At 41.9% G+C, this 11,542-nt stretch overlaps 2 protein-coding genes across 2 annotated transcripts; both read right to left on the reverse strand.

Annotated features, from left to right (window-relative positions):
* Positions 1-25: 25 nt before the first annotated feature.
* Positions 26-4,121, reverse strand: LOC311133187 (bcl-2-like protein 1). The gene is made up of 3 exons (XM_084166635.1): positions 3,966-4,121; positions 1,050-1,719; positions 26-797 (listed from the first exon to the last, which is right to left on the reverse strand). Exons 2-3 carry the CDS (start codon positions 1,563-1,565, stop codon positions 654-656), a joined length of 660 nt encoding a protein of 219 aa, XP_084022761.1. The 5' UTR covers positions 1,566-1,719; positions 3,966-4,121; the 3' UTR covers positions 26-653.
* A 336-nt stretch (positions 4,122-4,457) lies between these two features.
* Positions 4,458-11,483, reverse strand: LOC311133176 (activity-dependent neuroprotective protein a-like). The gene is made up of 4 exons (XM_084166621.1): positions 11,119-11,483; positions 7,907-8,023; positions 7,611-7,703; positions 4,458-7,373 (listed from the first exon to the last, which is right to left on the reverse strand). The coding sequence occupies exons 2-4, from the start codon at positions 8,012-8,014 to the stop codon at positions 5,112-5,114; spliced, it is 2,463 nt and encodes an 820-aa protein (XP_084022747.1). The 5' UTR covers positions 8,015-8,023; positions 11,119-11,483; the 3' UTR covers positions 4,458-5,111.
* Positions 11,484-11,542: the final 59 nt, after the last annotated feature.

Genomic DNA, 11,542 nt, shown 5'->3' on the forward strand with positions numbered 1-11,542 from the left:
AGTGAATCACATAGAACAAAAACACTTAAAACATAAATATGTTTTATTATTTAGAGCATGCCTGAAACTTCAGCACATTAAGGAACAGAACATTTTAAGAAAATGTCAAATGAAAACAGAGGTTTGGTTTAACATCTTGGAGCAAACTAAATAAAAACAATATTTTAGAATCTTCTATGTAATTGGTCAAATGTCCATTTGGAAAGAATGTCTGTAGTTGGTCCTAGGGTATACAGGGTATCACACAAACCTAAAAACACGAAAACAATCTATCACACCAGCTGCATTTTTCCCATTCACTCTTAGCTTATCAGGTCCATTTAAAGCATCTCCAGTCTCGAATGCAACACCCTTTACCAAGGTAAAGAATAAAAAATAAAACCAATAATATGAAAAATATCATCAAATGTTATTTTACATATCACTTTTAAAATGTAAAAAGAAGGGCGCAGGACATGAGACGCAATCAGTAAAACAGCTCACCAAGCTACATATTGATTGCCCAAAAACTGCAATAGCCAGGGCTATTAATCAGGTTTCTGTCAGTGCACAAGCAGACTGGGCTTATGTAAACAAACTATTAAGTTCTATTTTCATTGATTTTGCGTTTATATGTGCTGGGGGTAAAGCAGATGTTGCTTGTATTCCACCACTCACTGGCGTTTCTTCATGATGAGAGTGCCGACCAGTACTCCTGAAAGCAGCATCACCCCAACTAGCAGCCATTTTCTTAAGCTCTCCTGGGACCGTCGGATGTCTGCAGCTGCATCTCTGCCGAAGATCTCCGCAAAACAGTCCTTTCAGGGAACAGAGACAGAGGAAGATACATACAGTGAACTATGTGTTCACAACCCATCAGTGTGCCCCCATACCCCACTGTAGCTTCTCCCTTTAGTGTAGTCTATCATAGTATCTTCAATTTCTCTGAGTGGGTGCAGCAAAGGAGGCACACACACACACACACCATAGTGTTGACAATGAGAATGTATTACTAAATCCTGTAACAAGGATGTATAATGTTTGGATGTATAGTATCAGCTCTAACCTACCCATCCTCCTTGGCTCTGGATCCAGGGCTGGATATGGTTGTCCAGGTAGGTGGCCATCCAGTCTGCGATGCGCGTCACCAGGTGGCTCATATCCTTCTCAACACACTCAATGCACAGGGCCCCGCCGAAAGCAAAAAGGCCCACCACGCGACCCCAGTTGACCCCGTCCCTGAACACTTCGTCCATCACGCTCTCAAAGCTGTGGTAGGCTGTGGCAGGGGTGATGTGGAGCTGGGAGGAAAGGTCACTGAAGGCGCGGGTGTAGCGCAGCTCAAACTCATCCACTGAGTCCCGTAGTGCTGCTTTCACTGCCTCAATGCCCCCCTGTGGAGATGAAGGCTTACCCAAATTGCTTCTGCCATTCCTGTTGTTCCCCAAAGACCCATTTGCAATGGCTTCTTCCCCCTCAGTCCGTCCACTTGCACCCTCCAGCACCAATTGACAACATGGATAATTTCTCTGGGACAGTTTATAGCTTATAAAAAACACCACCAGTTCCCTGTTACTGTAAGACATATTTTCCACCTTCTATGCACACTCTTTATCCATTGACTCTACACTATTTGGATTCCCAGGGCTCTCCTGCCATACCTAACACTGTAACTGGGATGTCTGGAATGAAGGCTTGCCGTCTGGCAGTTTCCTCTGGGCTGCAACAAGTAATCACACCCTGGAAGAAAAACACACACTCACACACAAATTCTCAGATGCAGAACACATGAAAACACGGTGGATTCTATTGGTCATTGTCATTAATAATGAAACTCTCTGCCCCAGCAGCATCACAATCACCTAGAAATAGTGTAATTCAATGTTACGATCTCCTAGTCCTTACATAGACCAATATAGAAAGAGTCTTGCTAAATCCAGGTCTGTTGGGTAAGGTAAAAAAACAAAAAAACATGCATCTCCAAATAAGCCGCTGACACATGTATGAAACTAATTACGCAATTAATACCATTGATGTCAGGTAGCAAGCCAGCTGTCTTTGCTAACTAAATGCAGTGGAGGCTCCTCAGAGGAGGAAGGGGAGGACCAGCCTCCTCAGTGCATTTCAGATAAATCTCAATCATGAAACATTTAAAAAGTTATCATTTTTAGATAAAACTATACTAAATATATTTACATGTCACCAAATTATGTATTAAAACACACTGTTTTGCGATGAAGGTCTACAGTAGCCTCAACAGCACTCTGTAGGGTAGCACCATGGTGTACCCGGAGGACAGCTAGTTTCTGTCCTCCTCTGGGTACATTGACTTCAATCCAAAACCTAGGAGGCTGATGTTTCTCACCCCCTTCCATAGACTTACACAGTAATTATGAGACCTTCCGGAGGACGTCCTCCAACCTATCAGAGCTCTTACCGCATGAACTGACATGTTGTGCACCCAATCAAAGAATCAGATAATTAATCTAATACTGAAAGCATAAGCTACAGCTAGCTAGCACTGCAGTGCATGAAATGTGGTGAGTAGTTGACTCAAAGAGAGAGAAAGACAATAGTTCAACAGTTTTGAACAAATTAATTTCTTAATTCTTAAAAGAGAGAGCTAGCTATATATTTCACTTTCACTTACTTAGCTAGCGAATGCAGCTAGATAGTTTAGCCTACTCAAACAGATAGGGATGCTATGTTAGCTAGCTTGCTGGCTGTGGCTTTCCAACAATGGAACTCTTCCAAGTCAAGGTAAGCTTTTGGTTTTATTAATTTATTGCTACCGGGGCCCGCCGGTGTAACTGCTAGCTAAACTGCTTCCTGACTGTACACTCACTGTACTGCATGATTGTAGCGGGCTTACTAACGCGTTATTTCTATTAGCTATGTTGACTATGAAGTTAGCTAATATGGTGACAATGTAGGCTGTGTGTAGCAGTTATGATATGAAGGTTAGGCTTGGAAAGGTTTTTTCGCCTGGTCACAGGCAGCTGATGTGTTGTACACTGAAGTCCACACGTGAAATGAAAAGGTGAGAGGAGGAGAACGCGTAGATGCAAGAAGGAATTATACAAGAGCAAAGTGATCATGCTGCTTGTATATGGCTGCTATGAAAGTGAACTGTGTTTGCGTGTGATCAGATGTGTATTCATTTAGACGATTCTGTTGAAAAACGTTTCTTAAACGGAAGCAAACGTAACAAAACGGGAATAAACATAACTGAATTTGTCCAATAGAAACACTAGTTTGCAACTGGACTAATGATTACACCCTAGATCAGCTAGATGCAGGCAAGTGTGCAAGACGGTATTGAATGTGTCACGGTCACCTTGATTACTCACATTTTTCTCTCAACATGTGCACCTACGTTGTAAACTTTAATTCATAGGCTAGGTTGTAGCAACCTCGTGATGGGTATAGAGAAAATTCGAGTATCATGTAGTAGCCTAAACCTATCGATGTTACATTGAGCTGGGTGAATGGAATACGAATGGCAGTCGTCCAATGTGCTGTAATAGTAATAAGGCCATGCTCATCTTAAACGGCACCGACCGCCACTGATCTAAAGCGTTTTTCCACCAAACAATGCAGTTACTTCGCTAGATACAACGAAACAGCTATTGTTTACATTATGGCACGTTTGACAAGTGCATAACCTAGCTAACAGTAACAAATTGTCAAAATGTGTTTGCTTTCATGCTGCGCAATAGCCATATACATTGATTTCACAGCTCGAAAACAAACCTATTGAGATTAAGTTCATATCACCTGGAGCAAAAGTGACAACCAAGCAATAATTTCTCAATACGGTATGCATAAAATAAGTGAATGTATGTAGCGAAGTTATACGTATCAAATTAGCATCGTTGCTAGCAAGCTAGAAATGACAGCTTCATATCTTGCTGTACAAGCTTCCCATCTCCATAGTAATATTTTCTAACCTAATCATAAAAAATACCATGGTCTGTCATACTTACAATTGCAAGTAAGACTGAAGTACCTTTCAAGATAGAGGTATCGATTTTTTCAAAAGTGGATTCCTTTTTGTGCATAAAAGCATACAAAATTTCGACATATTTGCAGCAGCGAAAAGGCTAATAATGCACGTTGGCCATTGGCCAGTTTTCTCATGTAGATCGGATGTTCTGCCTTCTCACAAAATAAACAACCAATCAGACTAGGCACAACGGAAGTTGAGATTTGTGTTCAAAATGTCACAGGGCAGATATTCCGTGTGTTCTGATATTTATGTCAATGTATTCCCCCAAAGATTTTGTACAAATATTTCTCTCAATAAATAATGTACTTATCATTTAATTGAGGGACTATTACTGACTTGACCTTTTCAATTTACCAAACATTTAAACCAAATGTAACAAACATTTTTACTTTAATAAATTAATTGTACAATGGAGTATATTTGTATAACAAGAGGGGCACAATGACATGATACTAGTGTTGGTCAAATGTGAAGGTTAATTGCAAACAGCTTTATTAAACCAATTGTTATTTATTTATACAAAAGTGAACATAGGCATACATGTTACCCTGCTATCTCTAAAATGTAAATGACAATAATACATCATATGGGAGGACAATCCATATGCCTATATGAAGAGTGAAAGTTTTTTTATTTCACTTAAAACTGTGACATACATATTAGTCTGAATGTATGCATAATCTAATGTGGGCCTACTAAATATGTACAATGTTACTGCCAAAATTAGTTACAGACGCCATACATTTTCTTTTTCACCATTGTTTAGCTCACTTCAGCAAACCTTTATCTGGAGCCAGAAGTTTTAATAGTTTGTTTCTATACTTGTGTAGTTCCTAATTCATGAATGAGTCATTTTTCTTTACTTAAACTGCGCATCCCACTGACTTTATGAAGTCTTAATTTGTCCTGTCAGTCTCTCATACCTTTCCAGACTATCCTATAACCGAAGAACTGTAATGTGCAAGAATTACCTGCACCAAACCCTCGTTATACTTCCCATGTACTGCAGGTCTTTTAGGCTGCTCTCATTTTGATGCCTCATGTTACCAAGCCAAGGCACCTTCTCCTCTCTTGAAGGCCCATCAATGCTTGGAGATCTCTCTTCTGGCAGGTTTGATTTCTCTTAAGATGTGACATCCACAGATTTGTGTGTGTCAACTTCCCCATTCTCAATGGAACAGTCCTCTTGTTCTGACTCATTATCAGACGAGTCAATAGATATGGGTTCTGTCACTTCTGTGTAAGTACTTAGCTTGAGGGTACAGTTAATTGTCTCGCATCGTTTGCTTTGGTCTGTGTTAAGTGCCGGCCTAGACTTAAAGGCTTTCTCCACTGAGGTGACAGTGAGCTTGGTTTTCTCCTCAAAGTCCATGTCATGCTTCAGTCCCTTGAGTGCCTGCATGTCAAAGCCAAGTAGCACTTTCAATTTCCTGGTCTCACAGTCCCTCTCACATGACCTCCTCTGGTGAGCGAAGTGACTGGCAATGTCGGACTTCCAGAGCCACAGGCTTGCAGACAGCTTCTCTTCTTCCTGTGAGGTTAGATAGGGGCGACGATTGAAATAGGCTGAGAGGAAGGCTTTTCGTGCCTCATAGGTCTTGTGCTCATAGCTCCTTGGGTCCAACACTAGATCCACAGCCTCCCCTGGCTTGTCCATGGTCATGGGGTAATATCCAACATCATTGTTCATCTTCATCCTCTTGGAGTCAGACATGCTTTGGGTGGGTAGCTGACGCTTTAAGAACCCTGCACCAGAAGAGTTAAGTGTTAAGGCAGACTTTGGTCCCGGGCCCTTCTGGGCCTTGCCCACAGCTCGGCACTGCACAAGGTGCAGAGTGATCGTAGAGGCCACCATGTTGCTGGTGTAGACGCCCAAACAGTGGATGCACTTGTACGTCATCTTCTTCTCCACAGGGTGCATCGTCTGAAGCACTTGGTGTCGTTCCCTCAGATGCTGTGCCAATGCATCAGAGATAGGACCCTTCAGGATGGTGAAACACAGTGGGCATAGGGTCTTGCCAACCTCATTGCTTCCAGATACAGTGGCTTGACTTCTGGCAAGCATGTCATTCTTTCTTTCTGGCATCTTTGAAGGCAGACTCTTCACTGAAGCTTGGAAGCTGTTCTGAGCATGGGAAGCCATAGACTGCTCCTGGGTAGCTACAGGTTCCTTCATGTTATAGGTTATAACAATAAGCTGTATGATCTTGTTCTTAGCCTGCCCAATCGTGAGCTCAAAGGTAAGCGGGGAGGCAGCTGGAGGACCAACAAAGTCATCTGGGTGAGCCTGCCCCACATGATCCAGCATTTTCTCCACATTATTGAAGCTGGCATGACACTGTGAGCAGGTGAGCCCATGGATCAGCATGTGGTTAAGCAATGTGTCACTGGGCAGATATCGGTTGCAAAGCAAACATTTACTGGTGAAGTTGTGGATCTTCATGATGAACTTCGCAATTGCCCATACCTTCTTAGCCTTGTGTGCCTTCTCAAAATGAGCACTGTACAGGTTTTCAGGGAAGAGCTCATTGCAGACCGTGCATATCTTCCACTTCTGTGTTTGGGATGTAAGACTAGCGTTAGCACCAGAAACCTGCTTTCCTGAGGGTGACGTTAAGTTATTGGATAAGGAGGATCTGCCTTCTCCCAACCCACTATGGCCAGGAATGGTCAAACGCTGGCCAGCAATAGAGGACTGACTGGTCATATTCTTCAGTCCAGAAGCCCCCTGCTTTTGATGGGACCCCACCATATGGCTAACCTGTTCAGACGTCAGAGTACGACCCCCAGTCACCACAGAACCCTTCTGGGCCATCCCATAGCTTTGGGGTCTAGACACCACAACATTAGCATGTCCAATCATGGTTGTCACCTGAGAGCCAATGCGCTCATGATATTCAATGACATGCTGCACTAACGCCTCATAGCTACGGGTGGAGAACTGACAGCGCTTACAGAGGATGTTGTTACCATTGACAGCATTAGCCCCATTTTTTACTGATGTTTCTGAGACCATGGCAACATAGGGTGAGACCACATGCTGGAAGTGCTCCCTGTAGATGTGCCGTCGCACAACATTGTACAGAGGGTCCCGGTAGGTACACTTCTTGCAATAGTACATTGCCCTCTCCACCTTGTTATTTGCCCCCACAGCAGCCCCCTGGTAGGCGCCCAGACCCTGACGCACCACACTGGATATGTGGAAGACCTTGACATGTGTTTCCATAGTCTTCTTGCTCGCAGTGAAGGTGCAGTAAGGGCAGTTGAGCAGGATGCGGCTCTCAAAATTGTTCCTGTGGACATTTCGGAAGTGGTTCTTGTAGCCTGAGTAGTACTTGGAAGAGAAGTGGCACTCGGTGCAGCAGAAAGGCTTTGACCGGTACTCCTGTAAGACACACAAATACCCAGGAGAGTTTGAGAATGGGACACTGCACCACATTTTTGTTTTATCTTTCTTTGTTATCACAACAGTTAGAACATTTTAATGATTGCTCCCTCATCCAATGCTAGTTTTATTTATGATTGTGACAAACAAAGAAGAAGCACTATAATCATTACAAGCCCCAGAATAAGTGGTAATTTAATAACCAATCTTTTAAATTGCCTAGTGTGAGTGATTTACCTGTGTTTTGGAGAATGACGGATCCCATGAACAAAGTTCCAGGCAGACAGTATTCTTCACATAGTTCTCATCTGGGCAAAATTCTTTGAGGTCCTATGTGAGAGGGAAGAGCATTTTGATCAGAAATCACAGAGCTGTATGCTGGATCTTGTCAAATTGGATTATATGCCTATTTATTTCTACCACCACAATGTTTTCGAGAGCACAAGTGACTACAAAATTATGAATGAAACACTCACGGAAGTCACAGACACACTTCCACAAAACCTTAGTTCTAGGTAAACATTTAAGCTCACCTCTGCTTGCTCCTTGCAGTACTCCAGTCCAATGTCACTAAGTGCCTTCTTCACCTGTTTCCTTGCTCTTCGTATGCTAGTGAGGTTGTTCACAGGGAGCTGATACATCTTTCTAGTCTGCAAGAAGAATAAATCAGGGAGAATTCTATTAGTACTCATGTCAAACCTATATGGCCTACATCGTTACAGTTGTTGGTTAGCTGCTAGCAAGCACATTTGAGGCATATTAGCATAGACATGACATCAGTCAAAACAAGACATGATAAAACTAGCTGAAATGAGCTACCTACGATTCCCTGCATGGCAGCTTCATGTCATTGTTGCTAGCTATCTGGCCATCCAGAATCACAACACACAGACTTTTGCCACATTGAATAGTGCGCAGCGTTTGTGACGTTGTCAGCTAACCAGTCTATCAATTTTCTTACATTAATTTATGAATATTGAAAATATTCTATAAATTGTTGAACATAATACAATCTTGTCTACAGGCATATCAAAGTTCCAGAGTGGGATCTCTGCTAGTTAAAAATGATAACGTATGTCCCACATAGTAGGCAATGCACGTTTTAGATTGATTGGTAACTGGCTAGACTAACTTATCTAAACTTGTATTAATCATGGCCGAATACCGACCGGGCACGCACAGCAAGTGCCCAGGGGCGCTGACCTCCAGGGGGCACCCATTGAATTTGATAGTCACTCTCTCTCAGATATCATTAACATAGCATACGTCATGGCAAAATCTGTAGTCCCGTGACACTTGACTTGTGGGGGGGGGGGGTCGTTGTGCAAAACTGAGAACACCATTGTGTTCGTGAGTCTCCCCTTTCCATATTGTGCTAATAACAGTTTCTAGGCCAAACCGTTCAGACCCTACAGACTTTTTTGTGAGAAGACCGATTTTCGGGATGTCTCATGGTCTGACAAACACCGCTGTAGCCCGGCCACCTTACACTACAGATGCAGAAGACCAACATAGGCGGATGCGGTGGAAAACCTGATATCTCTAGCTTAAACTGACGGATTTTGATGGGGATTTTTTTTTTTTATGTTACTTAGACTTAAGGATTAAAACTGCAAAAATGTATCTCTGCCCCATGGCAAAATGAGTAGAATTGCTTGAAATGTGTTATAAAATGGAAACATTTTCTCACCGCCCCCATGGCAAAATGTGTAGAACTGCAGAAAACGTGCTTTAAAACTGCAACAATTTCTCTACGCCCCATGGCAAAATGTGTAGAATTGCAGTAAATTAACTTTCAAACGAAAATTTATCTCCGTGGTCAAGAGGGGGGACACTATATTTTAAAAAGTCCCAATTAGAGCCTCCAAAAAGCTAGAGCCGGCCCTGCCTACAGATGAAACATTATGGAGTCTTTAAAACCTCTTAGATGCAAGGGACCTGCGTGTTTCTGGTACCGGTTCCGACCAACATTTTCAATTATAAATCGATCTGTGGACACCATAGATCGAAATGGCTTGCATCGAGTGATAGCCCTGGTTCCCACAGACACAGTAGTATTTTTTTCTGAGCCTGTGAAATCTGAAACCACTTGAAGCTGGGATGTCCCTCCTACCATTTCATTTGCTTTTTCGACTGTCCATCAACTCCTGGTTGAATCCTACATCACAGCCACCGACAAAGCACATGACTGCAATCCTTACATCATAGTGCAGCAGGGGAGAGTGGTTTCATCACGGTAGCACATTCAAAAGTCAATTTACAGCCACTACTCTAAAATAATTCATACATGTTAAACAAAAAAACCTTTCTGTTTGTCATAGACGGACAAGATTAATGAGATGAAAGCCGAATTCCTAACGAGTTCAGGAAGCCATGCTAGAGCCCTGTGAGACATTCACAGCTATGGGGGAAGACATTTTGATCAAGAGACCTCCAGAAAAGATTCACATTTTGTCTAACACTAAACATACAAATATGCATTTTACAGTTATAAGGAAGGTGAAATCTTAGTCGTTTTATAATTTGATTATGCTATATTTAGAAAGCATTTAAGTCATTTCAAGCCCTTTTCATACAGTTTTGTTGAATAGGAAATACATTATTAAATATTTCATATTTTCATCATATTTGTACTGGGTACTTGAGCTTCTGTCCTCAAAAGTGACTACACCTCAGCAATTTTTACCAGAAAGGTGAGATTTTAACCTTTCTTTGAATATGCAGTATTACTAGTTGTTGTTTATGACCCTCTCATGATAAATAATTACTTTTGGGGATAACGTAGATGACACTTTCGATTACATTCAGTTACATTTAACTGGTTTAAAGGAGGCCTGGGTAAGGCCAAAACCTCATTAACATACCAACTTGTATTAATTATTTCGCAATTACGCTTTTAGATGCAATGTCAAATATATGTCAACAATCGTTCCTCCGAAAAGGACCATTCTATGGATTACATTTCATGAAAATTCCAAAAAAAGTCATGGTATTTTTTATGCCCAGGTTTCGTGAAGAATCACTCTGATGCCTTAGCTATAATGTTAGTTATGATTCTTTGCAGTTGAAGATCATAGCTAAGTCACAAGAAAGCCGCATGGATGGCACACAAGTGATGGGACTTCAGTTCTGGCACAACATGATTTATTTTCAACAAATCTATTTGCTTCCTGTATCTATGGGCCTAGCTTGCTAAGTAGTGATATCGTGATTAAAGCAAGCTAAACGTGGTAATGGTAGCGTTCAGTCAAAGATTTTGGGACGACTATCTAGCTAAGTTAGCTAGCTAACTTGGCTTAGTTGTGCCTGCAAGGTAGGCTTTTGAATTTACGGTAGCTAAGCTAGCTAGTTAGGTACATTGTTAACAGTAAAGCTAGCTATTCTTTTCAAAATGTAGTGCACTGAAAAGCATGGGTAGTATATAGCTAGCTATTGTTACCGTGAAAGGGCATCGTTTTTAGCAAGCATAAAAGCCAGCTAACTAACGCGGGACTGAGGAAGAAAATACACAATGGATGCTAGTTACCATTTAACTTACTTGTTAGCTGACGTCTGGGGTTAAGCTTAGTAGAAAGCGAGCTGGCTAGCATGCAGTAGTTAGCCAACGTCTAATCGACCAGCTAGCTAGCGCAGCCGTTTGGTAGCCATGCATGTTTGTTAACTATTTAAACGTCAGTTGCCTCACATACCGCGTAGCTAGCTAATTATGAAACAAATGTTGATTGTTTCCTCCAACCAAACTTACCTGGTATGTCTCCGAACCCGACCACACAAAAACTGGGAGCCCAAATGGTTTACTGAGATCGTATGCTAGCTAACAAGTAACGTTAGCTCGCTAGCTGGCCAACGATTGAATCCAACTCAATGATGCAGTTGTTGTTCGTCCTCGCCAAGCCGGTGTTGCTGCTTAGCTAGCTAGCCGAATCTCTGTGCCATCTGCAATACGTTAGATTAATTTCTAACAGCCAAAATATTTGTGATACATGCTAGTGCATATTAGAAAGCATACATGGCACATTGGACTGTTACAATAAACTCCGATAATCATCAATCGATCCTTCTCTCTCGAATGTTACCAACTAACCCCCAGCCAAATCAACAATTCAATCCAAAATGGCGAGGAGAAAAAGACGGAAGTGAATGTTTAGGGAGATAAGTTTTTAATGTAC

Source organism: Coregonus lavaretus (genome assembly GCF_964263955.1).
Source record: "Coregonus lavaretus genome assembly, chromosome: 8".
In the NCBI taxonomy this organism is placed as follows: domain Eukaryota; kingdom Metazoa; phylum Chordata; class Actinopteri; order Salmoniformes; family Salmonidae; genus Coregonus; species Coregonus lavaretus.

Excerpts from the sequence above, each read along its gene's own strand:
- LOC311133187 (XM_084166635.1), bottom strand. The coding sequence starts at position 1,565 with ATGTCTTACAGTAACAGGGAACTGGTGGTGTTTTTTATAAGCTATAAA. Across the intron at positions 798-1,049 it reads TCCAGAGCCAAGGAGGATGG|GACTGTTTTGCGGAGATCTT; the intron begins GTAGGTTAGAGC and ends GTTCCCTGAAAG.
- LOC311133176 (XM_084166621.1), bottom strand. The coding sequence starts at position 8,014 with ATGTATCAGCTCCCTGTGAACAACCTCACTAGCATACGAAGAGCAAGG. Across the intron at positions 7,704-7,906 it reads ACTGCAAGGAGCAAGCAGAG|GACCTCAAAGAATTTTGCCC; the intron begins GTGAGCTTAAAT and ends CCTCTCACATAG. Across the intron at positions 7,374-7,610 it reads CGTCATTCTCCAAAACACAG|GAGTACCGGTCAAAGCCTTT; the intron begins GTAAATCACTCA and ends TGTGTCTTACAG.